General features: G+C 46.1%; 1 protein-coding gene across 4 annotated transcripts in view; it reads right to left on the reverse strand.

Moving 5' to 3' along the window:
* Window positions 1-9,732: 9,732 nt before the first annotated feature.
* Window positions 9,733-17,728, reverse strand: part of MAPK4 (mitogen-activated protein kinase 4) — a 46,545-nt gene continuing 38,549 nt past the window's right edge. For 3 of the 4 annotated variants that reach the window (XM_055699511.1, XM_005437964.4, XM_027803600.2), the window contains 3 exons: window positions 17,445-17,606; window positions 15,090-15,291; window positions 9,733-13,261 (listed from right to left, as the gene is read on the reverse strand). In XM_055699511.1, coding sequence (XP_055555486.1) covers window positions 12,574-13,261; window positions 15,090-15,291; window positions 17,445-17,606 — 1,052 coding nt within the window. In that variant the 3' untranslated portion in view covers window positions 9,733-12,573. The remainder of the gene's footprint in view (window positions 13,262-15,089; window positions 15,292-17,444; window positions 17,607-17,728) is intronic. The other variant, XM_027803603.2, reaches the window with a different exon arrangement.

The following is a 17,728-nucleotide window of genomic DNA, read 5'->3' on the forward strand; positions in this document are numbered from 1 at the left end:
AATTTCGTCAGCACTGCTGTGAATGGAAGTCTTTGATTCTTGACAACTTCCACAACCAAGATTTCTTCTGAGAGTGAGGGAACTTAAGGCTCTTGAAAATTCAGACCTATTTAGCTAGCAAGGAATTTTTTTTCCAGTTTAAGCTTATTTTCCTCAATCCAAAGATCAGGAGGGCAGACACTGAATGAAGCCACTGCCAAAAGACAAGTGAGGATAAAAGATGGCAAGACACAGAGCTGCAGAAGCCACAGATCTTACCTTTCCTCTGAGGCCAGAGCTCTACAGTCAGCATGCTGAAAGAAGAAAGTCATCAGGCAGCCATCACAGAAAGCTGTTAGGAAAAATTACCTTCAGTAAATCTATGTCGGTTGTTCCAAACCATCTTTATCCACTTCAGGTGCTCAGAAATGGCTTCCAGGAGGCTTTGCTCCCTTTTCTTTGCAGGACCTTAGCTTAGGCTGCCTGACCTGCAGGCTTAAGCAATTCCTTCCATCCTGAGGAGGGGTTTGGGGTCCCCTTGCACCCCTGCTGTTATTTAATGACATCATTTAATGCACTCCCAGGGATGCTCCTCCACCACTCCAGGAGTCAATTGAAGACAAAAGCTGCTGGCAGTCCCTAATCGGGAAACTGCCAGCAGAAGGTGTTAGACACTGTCAGAAGCAAAAGCCTCCAGATGCCAACTCTCGCTGCAGGAGTCCTCAGGGAAAGCATGTGGCCAGGCCTGGAAGCAGGTGCGCAGGACTGTTGTCAGTGTGTGTTTTCTGCATGACTGAGGCCAGGAGAGTCAGTTCATTACTCTCCCTCAGTCTCAGTCACGCCCCACAGCTCCTGCAGACTGGAAATTGCAACCGTGGGAGAATACTCACAGGGACAGCAGCTGTATGTGGTGCGTTTTGGATCCCTTACTTACCAGCAGTGCATACAAAGGCCTGAACAGCAAGACATCATACTTCTTCAACTGCTGATAAACTCACGTGAATGTGAGCTGTATGTTATCCCTGCCCCAAATATCCGGTGGGGTGCAGAGTCAATGAGCAAACTGGTAGTAGCACTAGTTCAGAAAGATTTAGACTTCTTATTTTGAGCTCCACCAACAGATCACATGCTTCTCTCTATGAGAGAAAAAAGTCTCCAACATAACTTTTAAAACATTGCTACAAAGCGTGAGTTCCTCCCTTCTGCCTTCTTTGTCAGAGGATGCAGTGAATGTGCTGCCAAAGATGAAGATTGCAATTCAGAATTTTTAGATGCACTGATATAATCCAGGTGGCCTCAGCACCTGCGCAGTGTGGACTCAGGTCACCAGGAACAGCATAATTTGTAATTTCCTTTTCTGTTCTAACCTCTGTTATTTAAATACTGATCCAGATGAACGAAGTGCTTAGCTGCAAGCACGCATGCAACAAAATGTGCAAGTAATCCCCATGGATGAAATGACTCTGCTGACCTGCTTGAGGATGGCGTGCTTAAATGGTTTGATGGAGAAAACCTACCAGATGCGATTCAGCAAGAGAAAGCACCTCCTGGCTTCATTCACAGCAGCAGGGAACACCCACCATCCCTCGAGCCCAGACCTACTGCTGCTCCTCACTGTCTAACATATACCAAATAAGTGTGATCCCATTATTTCTCCTTGCAGGGGAAAAAGCTTGATGTCAACTCACCAACTGCTGCTGGTACAGCCTCGCCCTGAGATCTTCTGCACATCACAGGTACTGAAAATGGAAGTCTGCCGGAGGATGTAAGGTCATGGCAAGGCTCTTGCCCTGGGTGATATCATCAGTTTGAGTCCCATGTGGGGTTGATCTGTAAGGTTTAATCCAGGCAGTGAATTAGAAAGGCCAGGAAAGGCTCGGAACCCCACTTTTACCGGCTCCCCTGTAGAGGGCGGTCCCTCCTCGCCTAAGACAGCTCACAGCTCCCAGAGCTGCACAACTCTGAAGGCAGACTTTTAACCACAAAACAATTCTCCCTGCTTGCCCAGCGGCAGGCAAAGAGCTGACAACCCTGGCTTGTTCTTGGGGTTGTCTTGGGGACACCGTCCCGGTTGTTCTTGGGGACATCGTCCCGAAGAAGACCTTTGTCTGGCTGCAGTTCTGCACCCCAGGCACCCTAGATGCGAATTGGCCTCCAGTACCTGGTGGGAGTCCCTGAATCCACCACTCAGCTCCACTTCTCCCACCTGCCCGCTCAGCTCCCTGCCGATGGTTTCCTGTCTCCCACGGTTTCTCCCTCCAGCCTCTCTTCTCTGTTCGTCTCCTCAGAGAGCAGATCCTGGCTCTTTTAGGGCTGCTGCTGAGCAAACTGCTCAGCAGGTCCAGCAGGAACTTCAGCCAGAAATAGAGTCGCAGTAGCTGGCATGTGTGGGCTCAGCATCTGCCCTTCCCCTGTTTGAACTGGTGCAGGAGGTGGGCTCCCTGCAAGCTGCCACTCAGCCCATCTGTGGTAACTTCACTGCCCTCAACTAGATGATCCTTAAAGGTCCCTTCCAACACAGGCCATTCTATGATTCTATAAAAGGTTAATGACTGGAGAAGAAAACCAGAGGATACCTCACTCTTTTCATCAACAAGTCTCTGCATTTTTGCATCTCCCCATTTTACAGATGGGGCTAAGGGCACATAGGGCTGGAGTGATTTTGCCCCTGGGAATTCAGTAAAACAGGGAGGAGCAGCCTGCAGAGCAGTCCCAGAGCAGTGCTCTGACTTACTCCTCACCACCGAGTTGGGAAATAAGGGCTGGCTAATGGAAACTGAGTATGTGCACAATGATGCTCATTTGAAGGCAAAGCAGCACAGGACAGCAGAGCTCCTGGGGAAGCAACCTGAAGTGGCAGACAAGAGGATGGAAGATCTTAGCATTTGCTGGCAGCTACTGTATTGGAGGATTTGAGGAACAACATTTAGAGCAACAAAGTACTGGCTGCAGGAACAGACCCTAGCCCAGTGGAATGACAGACAGGTCTTGCCTATGTCTGGTTTTTAATAAGCCAGTTCAGTTGGTGCAAAATGTCGGTTGGTGTCTCTGGAGACAGAGAAGTCACGGCCAAAGGAAGAAACTAAGGCTCCTGCTGTTCAGCCCCTCCATAAATAGCTCTGTGATTAAATATTTCAGTTTGTTGCTCAGCAGGCTGACATTTTTGCTGCCATTGCCTGTAGCTTTCTGTTTGTTTTTCCATCACAGACCGAGCAAAGGCACAGCCTGGCTGAGGATTAAGGGGTGACACACAAATAAACTGCTACTGCCAGCTCTCTGCAGACACACAACTCCACATGCCAGCACCATCTCTGTTCCCAGCCAAGCCTGTCCCTCTGCTGTGAGAGGATGGAGAAGCTCACCCAGATCAGGCAAAACCTGTCCGATTCCAGCGGCACTTGGACAGTGGTGAGGTGCAGCTCCAGAAGCAGACAGTGGGATGAGATGTACAGCAGCTATGGCCAAAAGATGGCAAGAGCCATGCATGTGTGATGTGAGCCCTTGATATGCTGCTAATTTTGGCCAGAAAACCTGATTTCTCTGCATCCTTTTGTAGGAAGAAAATAATGAGCTATCTTGGCTGGTGGGGCCACAGTGGGCTCCAGCTGCTCAGCATGTTGAATTAGTGGCAGAAGCACTCAAATATAAGGCCTTGTTTTGCTGCAGTGACAGCCTTTTCAGCCTGTGATGAACAACCATCATATACCATCTTCTCTGGAGAGAGGCTTTTCTTCTTCCTTCCTTTCACAGCTGACAGTTGCATGGGATTACACAAGGAAAATCTGGAGGCCCATCCAAATAATTTTTAACTGTTTCCAGGAGGGTTGTCTCTTGTTTCTAGACCTCCCTGGGGACTGTTTATCTACATTGAACAGATGGCAGCTGTCCACATGTCCATTTTGCCTTGCCTAGCCTTCCTCACACCTTGCTGTGCCAAATGATTGACTCTTGAGCCCGAGGAGACCTTCTCAGTTGAAGATCCCCAACAGCCACTGCTTTAGGGACTGATGAGTCATCCTTGGTAGAATGCAAATGCTGCCCATCCACAAACACAATTAGGCTCATCAAACTCCTAAAAATATGAGCTACTTGCTCAGGGATGGAATAACTCAAGTATCAATCACCTCCATCAAGCTGAAAAAGTGGATGATTTCTATGTGGACAGCTTGGATCCTCTGTTCATTTGCTTTGTGATATGCCAGGCTCCTGGTGGTTTTATTCCTACAAGAGTGCCAAAAGGCTTTCATCATGGAGAAGGAATTCACATCTCCAGAGGCAAAGGGGCCTGAAGAGATATGGCTGAGAGGCTTTGTTATGAGAGGGAAAGATGGAACTACAGGGATGGAAACAAACCTTTCCAATCCAGAGGCCTGATGCAGAGTCTCCCTCAGGCACTCAGCACATGAAATGCGCATTTCTGTATGTGCGTACGCGCACAGAGGGTCTGTTGTGCCTGGCTGAGCCCAGTTCATGCACATGGCATGTTTCTTTTCACCTTCCACCTCCTGCAACGCTGTTGACTGTTTTAGAGAAGGACTAACCTGGATGACTGGCGGCTTCCCAGCACCCAGCCACTCATGAGCACAGGTCCCTTGCAGAACAGAGCAAAAATGTTTCAGACTGAAACCATTTCCTTCCCTGACTGCATGTTATTGCTCGGCAGGGGAATTTCATCACCTCTGTATGCTCACATGCTCTCTTCCCCACCCCATCTCCTGTTGGCAGTGTGTTTTCACTGTCCTCACATGGGGAGATACAGCACTGAACTTGTGTAGGGCAAGAAGCTTTTTACTGTGGCTCTGTCTTGGGCACTCCTGCTGGCACTCAAGTGGCTAGCAGTGGCCATCAGGATTTAGGGGCAGACAGCATATATTTCTAAAGGAAATTTTTCTTTATTAAATTGTCATTCCAAAACCTATTTCACCCCATCCATCTGACATCAACTCACCCTATGCTTGCTCCAAGAGTAGTAGGGTGACTGCATGGAAACACAGAGGCGCTGCCTGTCCCATCACCCAGTCCTGTTCACAGCCAGATGGTTACTCATCCTGGAGCTCGACCTCCCTTTATAATCAGACCTGGATGAGTTCAAGTTGTTTCACTGATCTCCACTACCCTCCTGAAGTGCCAGCAGGACTAACAGAAATGTCCCAGGATTTTGCAATAGTTACTGCAATAACCACAGAGAAGCAGCCAGCCTGGCACTGCCTGCTCTGTCCCAGAGCCCCATAGCTCACTGCCAGAGGTACAGTGTTCCCAGGGTGTTTGCTAACCTGGCATTGCCCTGCTTGAGCTGAAATGTTGAATGTGCAGCAGAGGAGAAATGGCAGGGGAAAAGAATGTGAACATGGTCGGCATTGCACCCACATTTCATAGTATCACAGAACTGTTCGGGTTGGAAGGGACCTTAAAGATCATCTAGTTCCAACCCCCTGCCATGGGCAGGGACACCTTCCACTAGCCCATATTTCTCCAAGCCCTGTCCAACTGGCCTTGGACACTGCCAGGGAGGGGGCATCCACAGTTTCTCTGGGCAACCTGTGCCAGCACCTCACTATCTTCACAGTGAACAATTTCTTCCAAATATCCAATCTAAATCTCCCCTCTTCCAGTGTAAAGCCATTCCCTCTTGTCCTATCACTACAGGCCCTGGTACAAAGCCCCTCTCCAGCTTCCCTGTCAGCTCCTTTAGGTACTGGAAGGTGCTATCAGGTCTCCCTGGAGCTTTCTCTTCTCCAGGTTAAACAACCCCAACTCTCCCAGCCTGTCCTCACAGGAGAGATGCTCCAGCCTTTGATCATCTTTGTGGCTTCCTCTGGCCTTCCTCAGCAGGTCCATGTCCTTCCTGTTCTGAGGACCCCAGAGCTGGACACAACACTGCGGTTGAGGTCTCATGAGAGTAGAACAGAGGGGTGGAATCCCCTCCCTTGCCCTGCTGGCCATGCTCCTTTTGATACAGCCCAGGATATGGTTGGCTTTCTGGGCTGTGAGTGCACATTGCTGGTTCAAACTGAGCTTCTTGTCCAATGCAAGACCGTCTCCTCAGAGCTGCTCTCAATGCATTCTCTGCCCAGCCCGCATTGATACTGGGGGTTGCCTCGACCCAGGTGCAGGACCTTGCACTTGGCATTTGTCAAGTCAAAAACCAAACTGGTTTGCGTACAGTTAGAAATGTAGACTGGCTCCTTTTAATTAGTTTTAATAAATGCCCAGCTGGTGCCTTGATGGGTTTTTGTTGACGCAGAAGGCTTGGACACAACTTATATGACCAATGTGATCAAGTTAGTGCCACTTGATTAATAGACTCACACCAATTTATACTCTACAGCTAAAAAAAAGCCACACACGCTTTGTTATGTAAAAGGTGATAGGTTAAAACTACTCGTTCACACACTTCCACCTCCTCTATGATTGGTCCCGGCGTGGTGCCCACACACTGCTCCCCCCTTGTGCAGGTATCCTGTTTTTTCTCATCTTTCCGTCCAACTCCCTTATCTCTCTGTGGATACACAGTTTCTTTGTCTCCCTTGGCCTTGCATATGTCTTTCATAACACCTGCAGCTTGTTAGAGCTGCAGCCTGCTATTACAACCAAGTTGTTCGGTCTGGATTGCTCATAATATGCCTGTTTTCTTCCAGCCACTCCACAGGTTTTGGTGGCAGTTATGGAAGGAATTGCCATAACAGCAGCAGTTGAAATGAAACAGTGGTGATGAAAATAATGTTTGGAGCACATACCAAGAAAAACTGTCACTTGAAAGAAAACATCGATAACTGTTTACTGCACTGAGCTTTCAGTGTTTTCTTGTTTAATATGGAAAATAAACTGTTGCTGCATCAGAGGTCAAATGCAAAAATAACATTTCCAGATTGTTTTACCAACACTTTTTGCAGTATCCTCAAGCCATCCACTAGAACTGGAAGAAAGGATGGAAAGAACTGGCAAGGGATGAAAAAGCACCGGCCATGGCAGTGAGACAGGGCATTGCCACCTGCTCATTTCCTCCTGCTCCCCACGCACCCTGGCCAGAGCTGGCACTTGCTAATGGGTGTCTACAGCACTGCGGATGAGGTGGTAGCAGCTTCAGGTGCCCAAGCAGCCTGTGCCGGTGGGGGATGCAAGACAGGGGTGAAGGCTCTGCAGAATTTGAAGATTTTGCATTTTTAGCAGCTGTTTTGTGACAGTGGTTTTAGCCAAGCTGTGAGGTTCAGGCTGCTTCACTGTGGACTGTTTTCATTAGACTTAGCACTAAACTTAGGCTGTTCAAATCAGTTTTATAAACTGTCCTTCTAGCACAGAGCTGTATAGAAATAGGATATCATGAGAAACTCCTTAATCTTCAAAAATAAACCCCAAATGTATCACAGGTTTTCCCTCTGCTATCCGCCATCACAGAGCCAATCCCCCCCACCAGTTATTCTTACCTGCTCCATTCTGCAGACTGGACTATCAAAGTTTTGTTTAATTACTCCATATTTTGCCCAGATATTTATACCACCAGCAGTATGACCTTAGTAGGGATTCCCATGAACATGAGGATAGAGCTAGTGCCCAAGCATTAAGCAGTCATCAGATATGCCCTGAGTGGTTCTCACGCCTGGACACTGAAGCACAGAGAATAAGCAGAGTTCAAATCACACCTTGAAGCACCTTTACATACATCTGTTGCCATTTTCTGGGAGGCATGTTATATTGCTTAAACTTAAAATAAAATACTGTGTGTACACACAAACATTTCATGCAACAGTGACACATCACAGGGGTTAATTCTAATTTTTAGGTATAGTCTGTCCTGTCAAAGATGTACTTGGGTATCTTCACTGAAAAGCTTCATAAAAATTTATAGACTTCCTAAAACACCTGCTTGTTTTCACTGCAGCATCTATCAAAGCAACCCTTTTATCCTTTTGTTGCAATCTATTCTGCTGCAACCCAAGAGCCAGCAGAATTAAGACCCCATGAGAAAAGCTTGCCTTTTTAAGACAGATTCTCCTTTTTTTGATAAATAAAATCATACTCTTTGAATTTATCAACATGATTGTTATAAACCAGCTCCAACAGCAGCCAGATGGCAGTTCAAAACACTGTGGTGAGCATGGACTTGGAAAACGAAGATGCACTTTGAGAGAACTACATTCACTCGAGTATTGTACTACTTCAAAATCAAACTCTGCCTTTGAAAATGTCAAAGGCAACTATTCACGAGCAAACACCATATGGTATATTTGTCCTCTTCAGTTCCTCTTACAATCAATAGGAAAAGAAAAGAACATTTCAGACATGAAATGATTGCATGCCACACTATACAGCGTTCACACAGCAAGCTCTCCAAGGTAGATGGTGACATGAAATTGCTCAAATACATGTTTTCTGGATTTAAAGGGACAGAAATAATCATTAGCAGTCCAGTCTCCAATAGCTCCACTTGTAATATTCATTGATGCCATGCTGTGGTTTTACTCTGGGATCCAGGTGTGATTTGCATAGGAAACACTTCCCAGGATGTCCCAAACCCCTATTTTAAAGTAAGCTGAAGTTGATTTTTTTGTGATTCTAATGGTAAAGCTCTGAAGATCTGGTTATTGCAGCTCTGTGATGGTGCAACTGCTGCTGAATCCCTACACGATTAAAGATAAACTGCAGTAAAAATAGTCACGTATCTGTGACTGGGGAAGAACAATCGCTGGGCCAGCAACTGAGCAATTGAAGGCATCATTTTGACATTTAAGGGTGCTTTCAAGAGCAGCTGAGCAGGCAGCTGCACCCTTGTCTCCCTGATGGATTCCCACTCCCCAGCTTGTGGCTGGTAGGTGGCTGTAGTTGCAGGACTGACCTGGCACAGAGGCCACCATGAGCAGCTCCCACAGGTTCAGGGAGGGGGAATGCTGCTCCCTCTGTTCTTCTTCGAAGAGACTCATAGAATCACAGAATGGTTTGGGTTGGAAGGGACTTTAAAGATCATCTAGTTTCAACCCCTGCCATGGGCAGGGACACCTTTCACTAGACTAGGTTGCTCAAAGCTCCCTTCAATTTAATATAAAATAAAAGAAAACCAAACAAAACCATGTAAAAGGCAGCCACAACAACTGCAACCCACAGGGGCACTTACATACCTGATCAGTGGCTTAAGCACCAGCCTCTGAACTTGAGGTCCTCCTCAGCCTGGAGATATCTGCAGTCCCTCTGCTTCTGTTAGTGAAGTCCCCTGCATTGTCATTGTGATGCCTCTCCATGTCACTGAACAGTACCACATCGCTCAGTCCTGAGCCCTGGAGAGCACAACAAGCACCCTCTGTCCCTCCTGCCTCTGCTCAGCATAGCCATGCTGGCATATCTTTAAATCCAGGGCATCCACCCATTCCAGTGCCATGCAGCCTCGGTGGCCCAACACACCGCATTTTTAACGACAGCAGTGCTCCTTTTTTCTTTTGCAAATAACAGACATTGGCAAATTTATTGAAATACTTGATGGTTAACCTTACACTGAAATGATTCTTCAAACAACTGCAAGAAGGCGCAGTTTGCAGCAGTCACCGTGTTGGTGACGAGGTCTAAATTTCCTCCCCATGACCATGAGTACTGATAGCTTGCACCAGCCAAAGCAAAGCCTGGTGAAAAGCAACCAACACCAAATAACCCCAGAATGCAAATATTCCTGTGATGCATGCACAAATGCAGGTGTTTGTGATCATTCTTAAAGGTCTTTTCCATCCTAAATGATCCTATGATTTGCAGAAGAAACACAGACACGAGTACTGGAATAAGTATTTCAAGTTTACATTTGAAACTTAATCACAAAATAATTACACGCTACCAAGCAGGGAAGGCTCAGGCCTTAAATTTTATTGTTGTAGATGAGAAATAAATCTGGCTTGTGATCGGCTGAGCACACTCAGGTAACAAATTAAAGCCACCCCTCTCGTTTTCCCCCTTTCCCAGCATGTGATGCCAAGGTTTCGAACAACATTAAGTAACAGCTCATGAACCAAGATGGAAAACCCAGAGCAATGGCTATATGCTCTGTTGGCTTCTTGTGAAGTTAATTTTACACTTTGTGGGCCCTTAAGCTCCCACTCCTTAGAAGACTATTCAAAAGCAAAACCGTTACTTTCATGGCCATAATAAATAGTCCCGTACACCTCTGGTGAAAATGTTCAGCCTGAATGTAACAACCCACAGAAAATGGCTTCTGGTTTCAGAAGATGTGGCGACTGATGTCCACCGAGGAAAATGCTGGCATGGTTTGATCACTGCTGATTTCACATGTCAGCGCATCTCCATGTTTAACCCAATGGTACTAAATAGTTGCTGAATCTGCCAGAAGAGAGTTTTAAAAGTCATCTCTCGTATTGCCGATCTTATCCTTCAGGTTTGAACTCTGCTGGCTCCCAAACATCTAATTTTCAGTTGATGCCTCCAGCTGCAGTGTCTGTGCATCTCCCGTCAGAGGCTGGGCGTTATCTGCTCCTCTCCTCCTGGGTGGCACCAGGGAGCGATGGGACACAACTGTGGCTGATGCCTCCTCTCTTGGCACACACTTGAGTGCTGGCAATCCCATTCCCAGCCTTTGCTGGCTGCTGCTGGGTGCATGGTGAAGCTGAGCAGGACCACGGGCACTGAGCTGTGGGCTGCTGGGGCCAGATTTGGATCTGCTCCACTGCAGGGGCAGCCACTTCTTCAGCATCTGAACTTCTCCCACCACCAGTAAAAGTGCTGAGCTTCAGTTGAGGTATATTAATTATCTGCAACACACTGGAAACCAACCCTCTGTTTCTCCCTTGCTTCTGCTTTCTAAACCACTGTGGGGGACATCCAAATGCTCGAAGCAAACACCAGAGCCCAATGGCTTTGCCTTCTCCAATGGCTTTGCCTTCGAGATGCCTTCTCCATCCCCGCCCCAGAACTTCCAGAAGCTGCAGCTGGCAGCCTTCACACCTGTGCTGCTAATCAGCTGGAGTAATGGCATTTCAATCAGCCTAAGGAGAGATCTTCAAAGCATGAACAAGTTTTTAGGCTTGTCAGTGCCTAGCACAAGGTCTCCTATGGCTAAACCTGTACCTGATCCCACCAAGAACAGAAACCAGGGTTAATTTAATGTAGTAAATGTTGCTGTTAGTTCTCATTCGAGTCTCACATGAATTTTCTTCACATCTCAGAACATTCAGTAGATTGCTTGTTAAAAGGGTAGAAAAAACTCGTATAGGAACAAGAGTTCAATATGGACCTTAGAGTTACTAAGTACAGTAGTTTCTCTTTTACAAATGAAAGTAGTGCTGCTGTGCTGGAGAGCACAGTGACATGATGGCAAGGAGAGCAGAGACTGGCTTTTATGATATTATTTACAGATTTTCCATTCTAAAAACTGCCAAGTTTGATTGAATCTAAGATAGAATGTTTCTTCCATATACAAACTCGTTAGCTGATTAATTATTAAGGTGCTCAGAAGTGTGGATGAAGAGAGAAGTTACAGTAGATCAGTTAGGTTTTTGTCTATTTACAGACTGCGCTTAGTTGCCTGCTGACACCAGCATCTTCCAAAGAAGCTGGAAGCAAAGTGGCCAGTTACGGATCTAATGCCACAGGAACTGTTGTTTTCTTCACAGCATCTTTGTCAGAAGGTAAAATAGTAGTTTCATTCCTTTTTTGCTAGCGAAGGTGGGTGCCCTTGCTGAGTCTGTGTAGCTGGTGGTGCCAGGCAGCACCACACTGTGAGACACCCTGATTCTAGCTCTCAACTCCTGTTCAACCCTTACCACCAGAATTTGCTGGTCTGCTGGGCAGCTGCCCCAGACAGGACTCACAGCACCAGGTTGGCACACTGAAATGCATTGTACGGGGTCTCCTAAGTACATGGAGTGCTCAGATTTACCCCGTGCAATAGAAGGGAAAAATTATGTGTGAGAAACCAAACAAGGAGAATGCGCTTAGCAAAAACTTTGTCTTCCAATCAGAAAAAATAAAAAATCTCAAGTGGCCCATATTTGTAGGTCAAATTCCTTTCTCATTAACATTCTCAAAGAGTTATTTTCTGTGTGATGGCCAAACTCTACCTCTAGTTTCATTCTCTGCTTACTGACGGCTGACCACGGACACTGCCTGGCATTGCTTCTCTCTATACTGCCTGTACTCACACAGGTGTCTCAGAGGAGCTCAAAGTTTGGCGTTTTGAGAACGTGTCAAACCAAGAGGGTATCCGACCATAATGAAAATGCTGATTTTTTCCTCATCATTTTAAGATGCTATAGAAAAAGAAAAGAAAAGAAGTTAATTTGACTTCTGTTTGTGAACATAGCATGTACTGTCATCTTTCCCTCGTACATTTAAGTTTCAAACAGGTCCCAGAGATTGCAAGGCAAGAGTGTTAAGGCAGTATAAGAAACTCATTATTTCATTCACACCTCTTGATTCCCTTAAAGATATTTCTAAGGCATCAAAAGGGGCATGTGGTTTGTGCTTGCCTTTTCAGAAAAAGGCATTCGGTATAGTGTAAAAAACAGATGCTCAATGACAGACGGAAGCCACTCAGCCCTGGGCAATGGCCACACCATCAGAGAGGAACAGGAGATACAGTGGGGTTTCCCGGGTGTGGGTTCCTCACCATCGCTCCTTCTGGTACACTTCTGTTTGCACAATCTCACCAGGATGCTCAGATATGCAGGCCCCATTGATGTCATTGAGCTTGTTGTCTGGAAGATCCTCGGGTTTTGTGCAAAGTTTCAGTGCCCTGGAGATGAAGACATCCAAGTCAAATTCAGGGTCTGTTTCACTGTTCACCTCCGTGGGTTCTTTGTGGAGATGGTGAGGAGAAGACGGCAGGCTCTGTTCCTGAATCTCTGGAAGAGGACTGGGACACTCAAGACCCACCTGCGTGCTCTTTACCCACTGAGCAATCTCCAGAAAGAGGTTGGATGGTTCTTCTTCCAGCGATAGCTCAGCTGTGGGTGCTATGGTTGCCCTTTTCCAGTGGGATAAATCTAAAATCAGTTTGGGCTCTGAGTAATGATGGGGCTTATTGTCTCTCCACAGCAATTTGTCCAAGTAGGAAGGTGACCCCACTTTGTAATCACATGATTTCCCACAATCGGCATCAAATACTCGGTCCATGGATGAGTGGGATAACTCCAAGAACCTCTCTGAACTGCTTTGTGAGTACTTCCGTGGATCAACTTGTGCTTCTTCAGCGATGGATTCAGACCCTGCCCGGGGGTCCCGCTGAACCTCATCCATGTCATGATATCTATCATGTCTCCATTCCAAATCAGAGGAGAGGCTTACGTGATACCTGTGAAAGACATGCTGCTATTAGACACGCAGACAATGGCTTCGTTAGAAACAGCGGTGCTCAAAAAGATATGCATGCTGCTGCTGCCATTCTTGCCTTTTTCTTGCTGATATACCACTCACCTACAAATCTCTTAAGTTCTTATTTATATTAGAGACCTTTTTCTTGTATGTTAAAAAAGGCAGAGGGGCCAAGTAATTTATCAAGAATCTGAGATGGGACCAGTAGTGGGAATAAAAGCCCAACAACCAAACCAACCGGCCCCTGCATTTAGCCCTTCATCACCTTCCCTCTGCTTGCAATTAAGACATGATTAAAAACACTAATAAACTTTCCCTCATCCCACAGGCAAGTACCTGCAGTGAATGCTCCTTGTTTGTTGCCATAAAAGTAAAAAAGACAAGCTTAAATCCCCACTGAGACTGGACATCACCAGTTTACTCTGATGTCATGGACCAAGAGCACCCCTGAAAGGTCACCTTGCTAAGCACTAACTTCTCAAGCAAGCTGAACTCCCTTGACTGCAATTACCTGACAACACCCATTCTTAGACATGGTTTTCAAAGTGACATCTAACTTACTGGCTCCTAACTAAGCTGCCTTTAAAAGATATGTTATTCCAGGTATTGGGGCTCTATGTCCCACCAATGACACACTCTTTAGGTGTCCCACAACACCCAGGCAAAATCATTTCTTGTCTAAAATACTCAGCTTGGGTTGCAAAATTTACGGCCCTATAGCAAATGTCCCCCAGCTGGGTAGCAGGACCAATAGTCCAGGTCCTATCTTCTTGTATCACACCAAGAAAGCTGTGAGATAAAAATGTGACCTCCAGCAACTGATTTGCTGCTTTGGGGACTATAAGTGGCAGGGATGCTGGAACTGTGGGGATACAGTGAAGATAAGATATCCTGAGAAAAGCCTCCACCTTTCCTCTTTACTTAATTTACCTGGTTGTCCCCCCCAGCCTTCATCCTCATACTTGTTCACTAAGGCAAAGAGATTAGTAATAGTGAAGACAAGGGATTTCTTTAGATTGTTTTTTCAATGCTGGTGAAATACAGTGCATTAAGAAGGCGAGGGAATTTAATTGCCATGCAGAGAGGAACAATGCTGCAGACATCCTCAGCCAGCTCACCCTCCCAGCTGGAAGGAGCTCCATAAGAAAGTGGACCTAGTTAATTCTTAGCTGCTTATTTTGTCCTACCTGCTTTAGTACTGGGACTGGCTTAGTAACTGGGGTAATCATCTAGGACATGAGAGACCTCAGATCAAGGCTCTGATCTGCTCTGAACTTCCTGTACAATTTTCAGCAAACCATTTAAAAGTCAAAACAATTAAGGATTTTTTTAAAAGACCCCAGATCTGTGGCCTCTGGGGCTTATGCACCTTGAAAAGTGATAATATAGAGCTCCAGATCAGGACTAGTCCCCAAAAGGTACAAGAATTACATTATTTTATCACTTGTGTTATAGGGACAGAGGACAGAAAGAACCGTAACATCACTTGAACAGATGTAACTCAAATGAAGACAATAGAGGCTGTGAATAAAATCAAGAGCAGAAAGACACTCAGTAACCGGAACATGCAGATTCAACATCTGCTCCCTGTGGTAATCAATGACGAACACCTCACTGGCTTCAACAAGGTGCCGGCGCTTGGGCTAGAATTCCGATATGGCATAAAGAAGGAAAAGGAGGTGTCTGCCATGGGTCTGGAACATGCCTGACTGAACCCAGTCAAAAGAAGGTCAGAGACTCACCAGTCAAGGTCTGTCTAAGGAATTTAAGCCAGTATCTGGTCTCTGGCCCAGCCTTGGGTACCATACCTGTCCCAGTTAGACATCTGGCTCTGGTTGGCTTCCATCAGTAAAATATCATCAATCTCATCCTCAATCCGGAATGGATGCTGAGACACTGGTTCATCCTCAGGGCAGGAATACGGACTCATGTAAGGATGCTGCAGACCCATCTCAGCTGTTAATCGATCCATAGGGTTAAATGTCAGTATTTTCTCCAGAAAATCAATAGCTGTGAAGCAGAGAGAAACAAGCTTACTAATTCCTCAAAAGCAATACCAGCTTCCTTTCCAGGATGAGCCTCATGGATCCCCCATAACAAATCCCCTCAAAGTAAGGAAGGAATTAAAGGTCACATCCTGTGTGCATCTAAAATGGGTACTTCTGTCCGTGCTGCATCCATCTTGCCCCCCATGGAAGCCGTGTGCGTGTGCTCGCAGTGCAGCAATCCTGCAGCCCCTGCAGGTGTCACTTCATCTGGCAACGCAGGAGAAACGACTGTGAGAGCATCACAGCGTCACAGCACAGGACATATATATATTATACTCGGTGCTGCAACCCCAGGCCAGAACACTGAGCTCATACCTCAAAAGGACCTTTGGGTGGTGTTGGGATTTGATTCCATGTTCTCAGATCCATTCGGCAAGCTCACTGCATTTCAGACAACTAATTTCACATCTTTATGTGCAACAGAAGCGGGATTAGATTTAAAGTGTAATTTAAAAAAGTCTTTGGTGTGACCACCACTATTAAATTATTTTTACTTATTAATATTTAAAGGATTCCAAGTGCCTAAAATTATTTTGGTAAAACTGCAGAGCATGAACTCTTTCTATGATGATAAAGGAGGAAATTAAGTTCAGTTAAAGTGGCTGGAATTAGATCTAAACATAGAGCGTTCATTGTGACTTCTTTGATGATTCCTTTTACTGAGGTTATGTGTATAGATCAAATCCTGTCATTAAAGCCGTGGCTTATTCAGTTGATTCTTGGTGCATGGAAAAGTCCCTTAGAGTTCAGATAATACAAATAGGAGTAAGTTTTTCTTCAGTTACAACTTTGTATTTTACCTTCAGAAATATCCCTGTTAAAGATGTAACTGTGTGAATGGGACAGCTTCTTTAGGGACAAAATCACTCAGCAAGGGTGGGCTGTACCCATGGCCTCAGTGCTTAAACATTAACTAATATCCAATTGCCTCCTACGAGATTATTTCATTGCTTAGACTAATTAAGTAGGAAGGAATCAATAGCTTCAGCAGGTCACTGACTGTGGGCAAGAAGCGTGGTGGAACAATATATTATTAGGTATATATTACGATATATTACAGGTCAGAGAGGCAGGAAGATGTCAATGAATTATGTAAGGGGCACAGGTGACCTTTCTTCCTGCAGTAACGACAGGGAATAAATGCATTCCTGCTTGCCAGAGGCTGATACGGTCCCTGGGTAACCCTGGCTAACAGGTATCGTGTTGCCAAGCCCATACAGCACATGTCTTATAATGTACAGTTAAGCCAGCAAACATAAGCCAGGCTTGATCTAGACGTCTTCCCAAAAGCAGGTGGCCAGGTCCACCAGCCCAGTTTAAGCCTTGGAAGGAGCTCAGAAAAGGTGACGCACCTGGTCCACACTGATCAACTCTGGTGCCACCCTGCAAGCTCTCACTGCCTACAGAGCTGCTCCAGGCAAAAGTTCGTGTCCAAAAGCCTGTGGTTTGCAGCCTCCTTGCACCAACACACTGATTTTTTTAAGCTTTAGCCAAAGAAGGGAAGTGACTGAAGTAGTATCTAAGCATTGCAGGCTGCAACTGCCTGATGTGAGTGATGTCCAAGCCTTGGAGCACTCAGACAATGTTACTGTCTGTAGCAACCACCTCAGGAAGTTCAGATATTTGTGAAGTGAAAGCCTTTATCTCCTTGTACTACACAACTGCATTCTTGCAAAAAGCATACCAAGAAAATGAACAGGTCTTGAAAATAACCTCTAGACTGAACCCTCACAGCTCAAGAACAGACACAAGAAAGCAGAGATGCACCTTGAAAGTGTCTTGGAATACTCTTGGAAGACTACTTCCCCCTTATTTCTGTAGGAGCTACCTGCAAGAAAGCTACTGCATCATGAGTGCTGTCCTGCAGCCTACACCTTCCCTGCTGCAACGGTGAGCGGGACCTGGGGGGACAACAGTAGGGATGCCTGAGCTACAGGTGGGACCACACACAGCAGACCTCCAGATATTTAAATACCATTCACCAGTGTTCATGCACTTGGCCTTAGAGCACAAGCCTTTCCCCCCGCCCTCCTTCAGGGAATTAGGTCTGAAAACATGGCAGCTGGAGGAAGTCCCAGGAGAAGGACACTGCCAAAGCCAGTGGCATGACAGTACCTTCGCTGTCCACTTCAGGGAGCAGCTTGCGCAGTGGCTTCCTCACTTCCCAGGTGCTGTTGATGAACGTGGGCATCACTTTGAGCAGCTCCTCTTTGTCTTCCTCATGGATAACAGGGATTGTCTCCAGAATAAGCTGCATCTGCTCCAGCTCGTGACCCCCTAAATGGGCAGAAAACAGGCAGTGAGGTGAGACCCAGAAGTTAAATTGAGGGGGAATGTGTGGTATTACCAACCACCCCTCTGAAACAAGTCATGTCACTGCAGCGCCACGTCTCATCTCT

The sequence above is a fragment of the Falco cherrug genome, chromosome Z, assembly GCF_023634085.1.
Source record: "Falco cherrug isolate bFalChe1 chromosome Z, bFalChe1.pri, whole genome shotgun sequence".
In the NCBI taxonomy this organism is placed as follows: Eukaryota; Metazoa; Chordata; class Aves; order Falconiformes; family Falconidae; genus Falco; species Falco cherrug.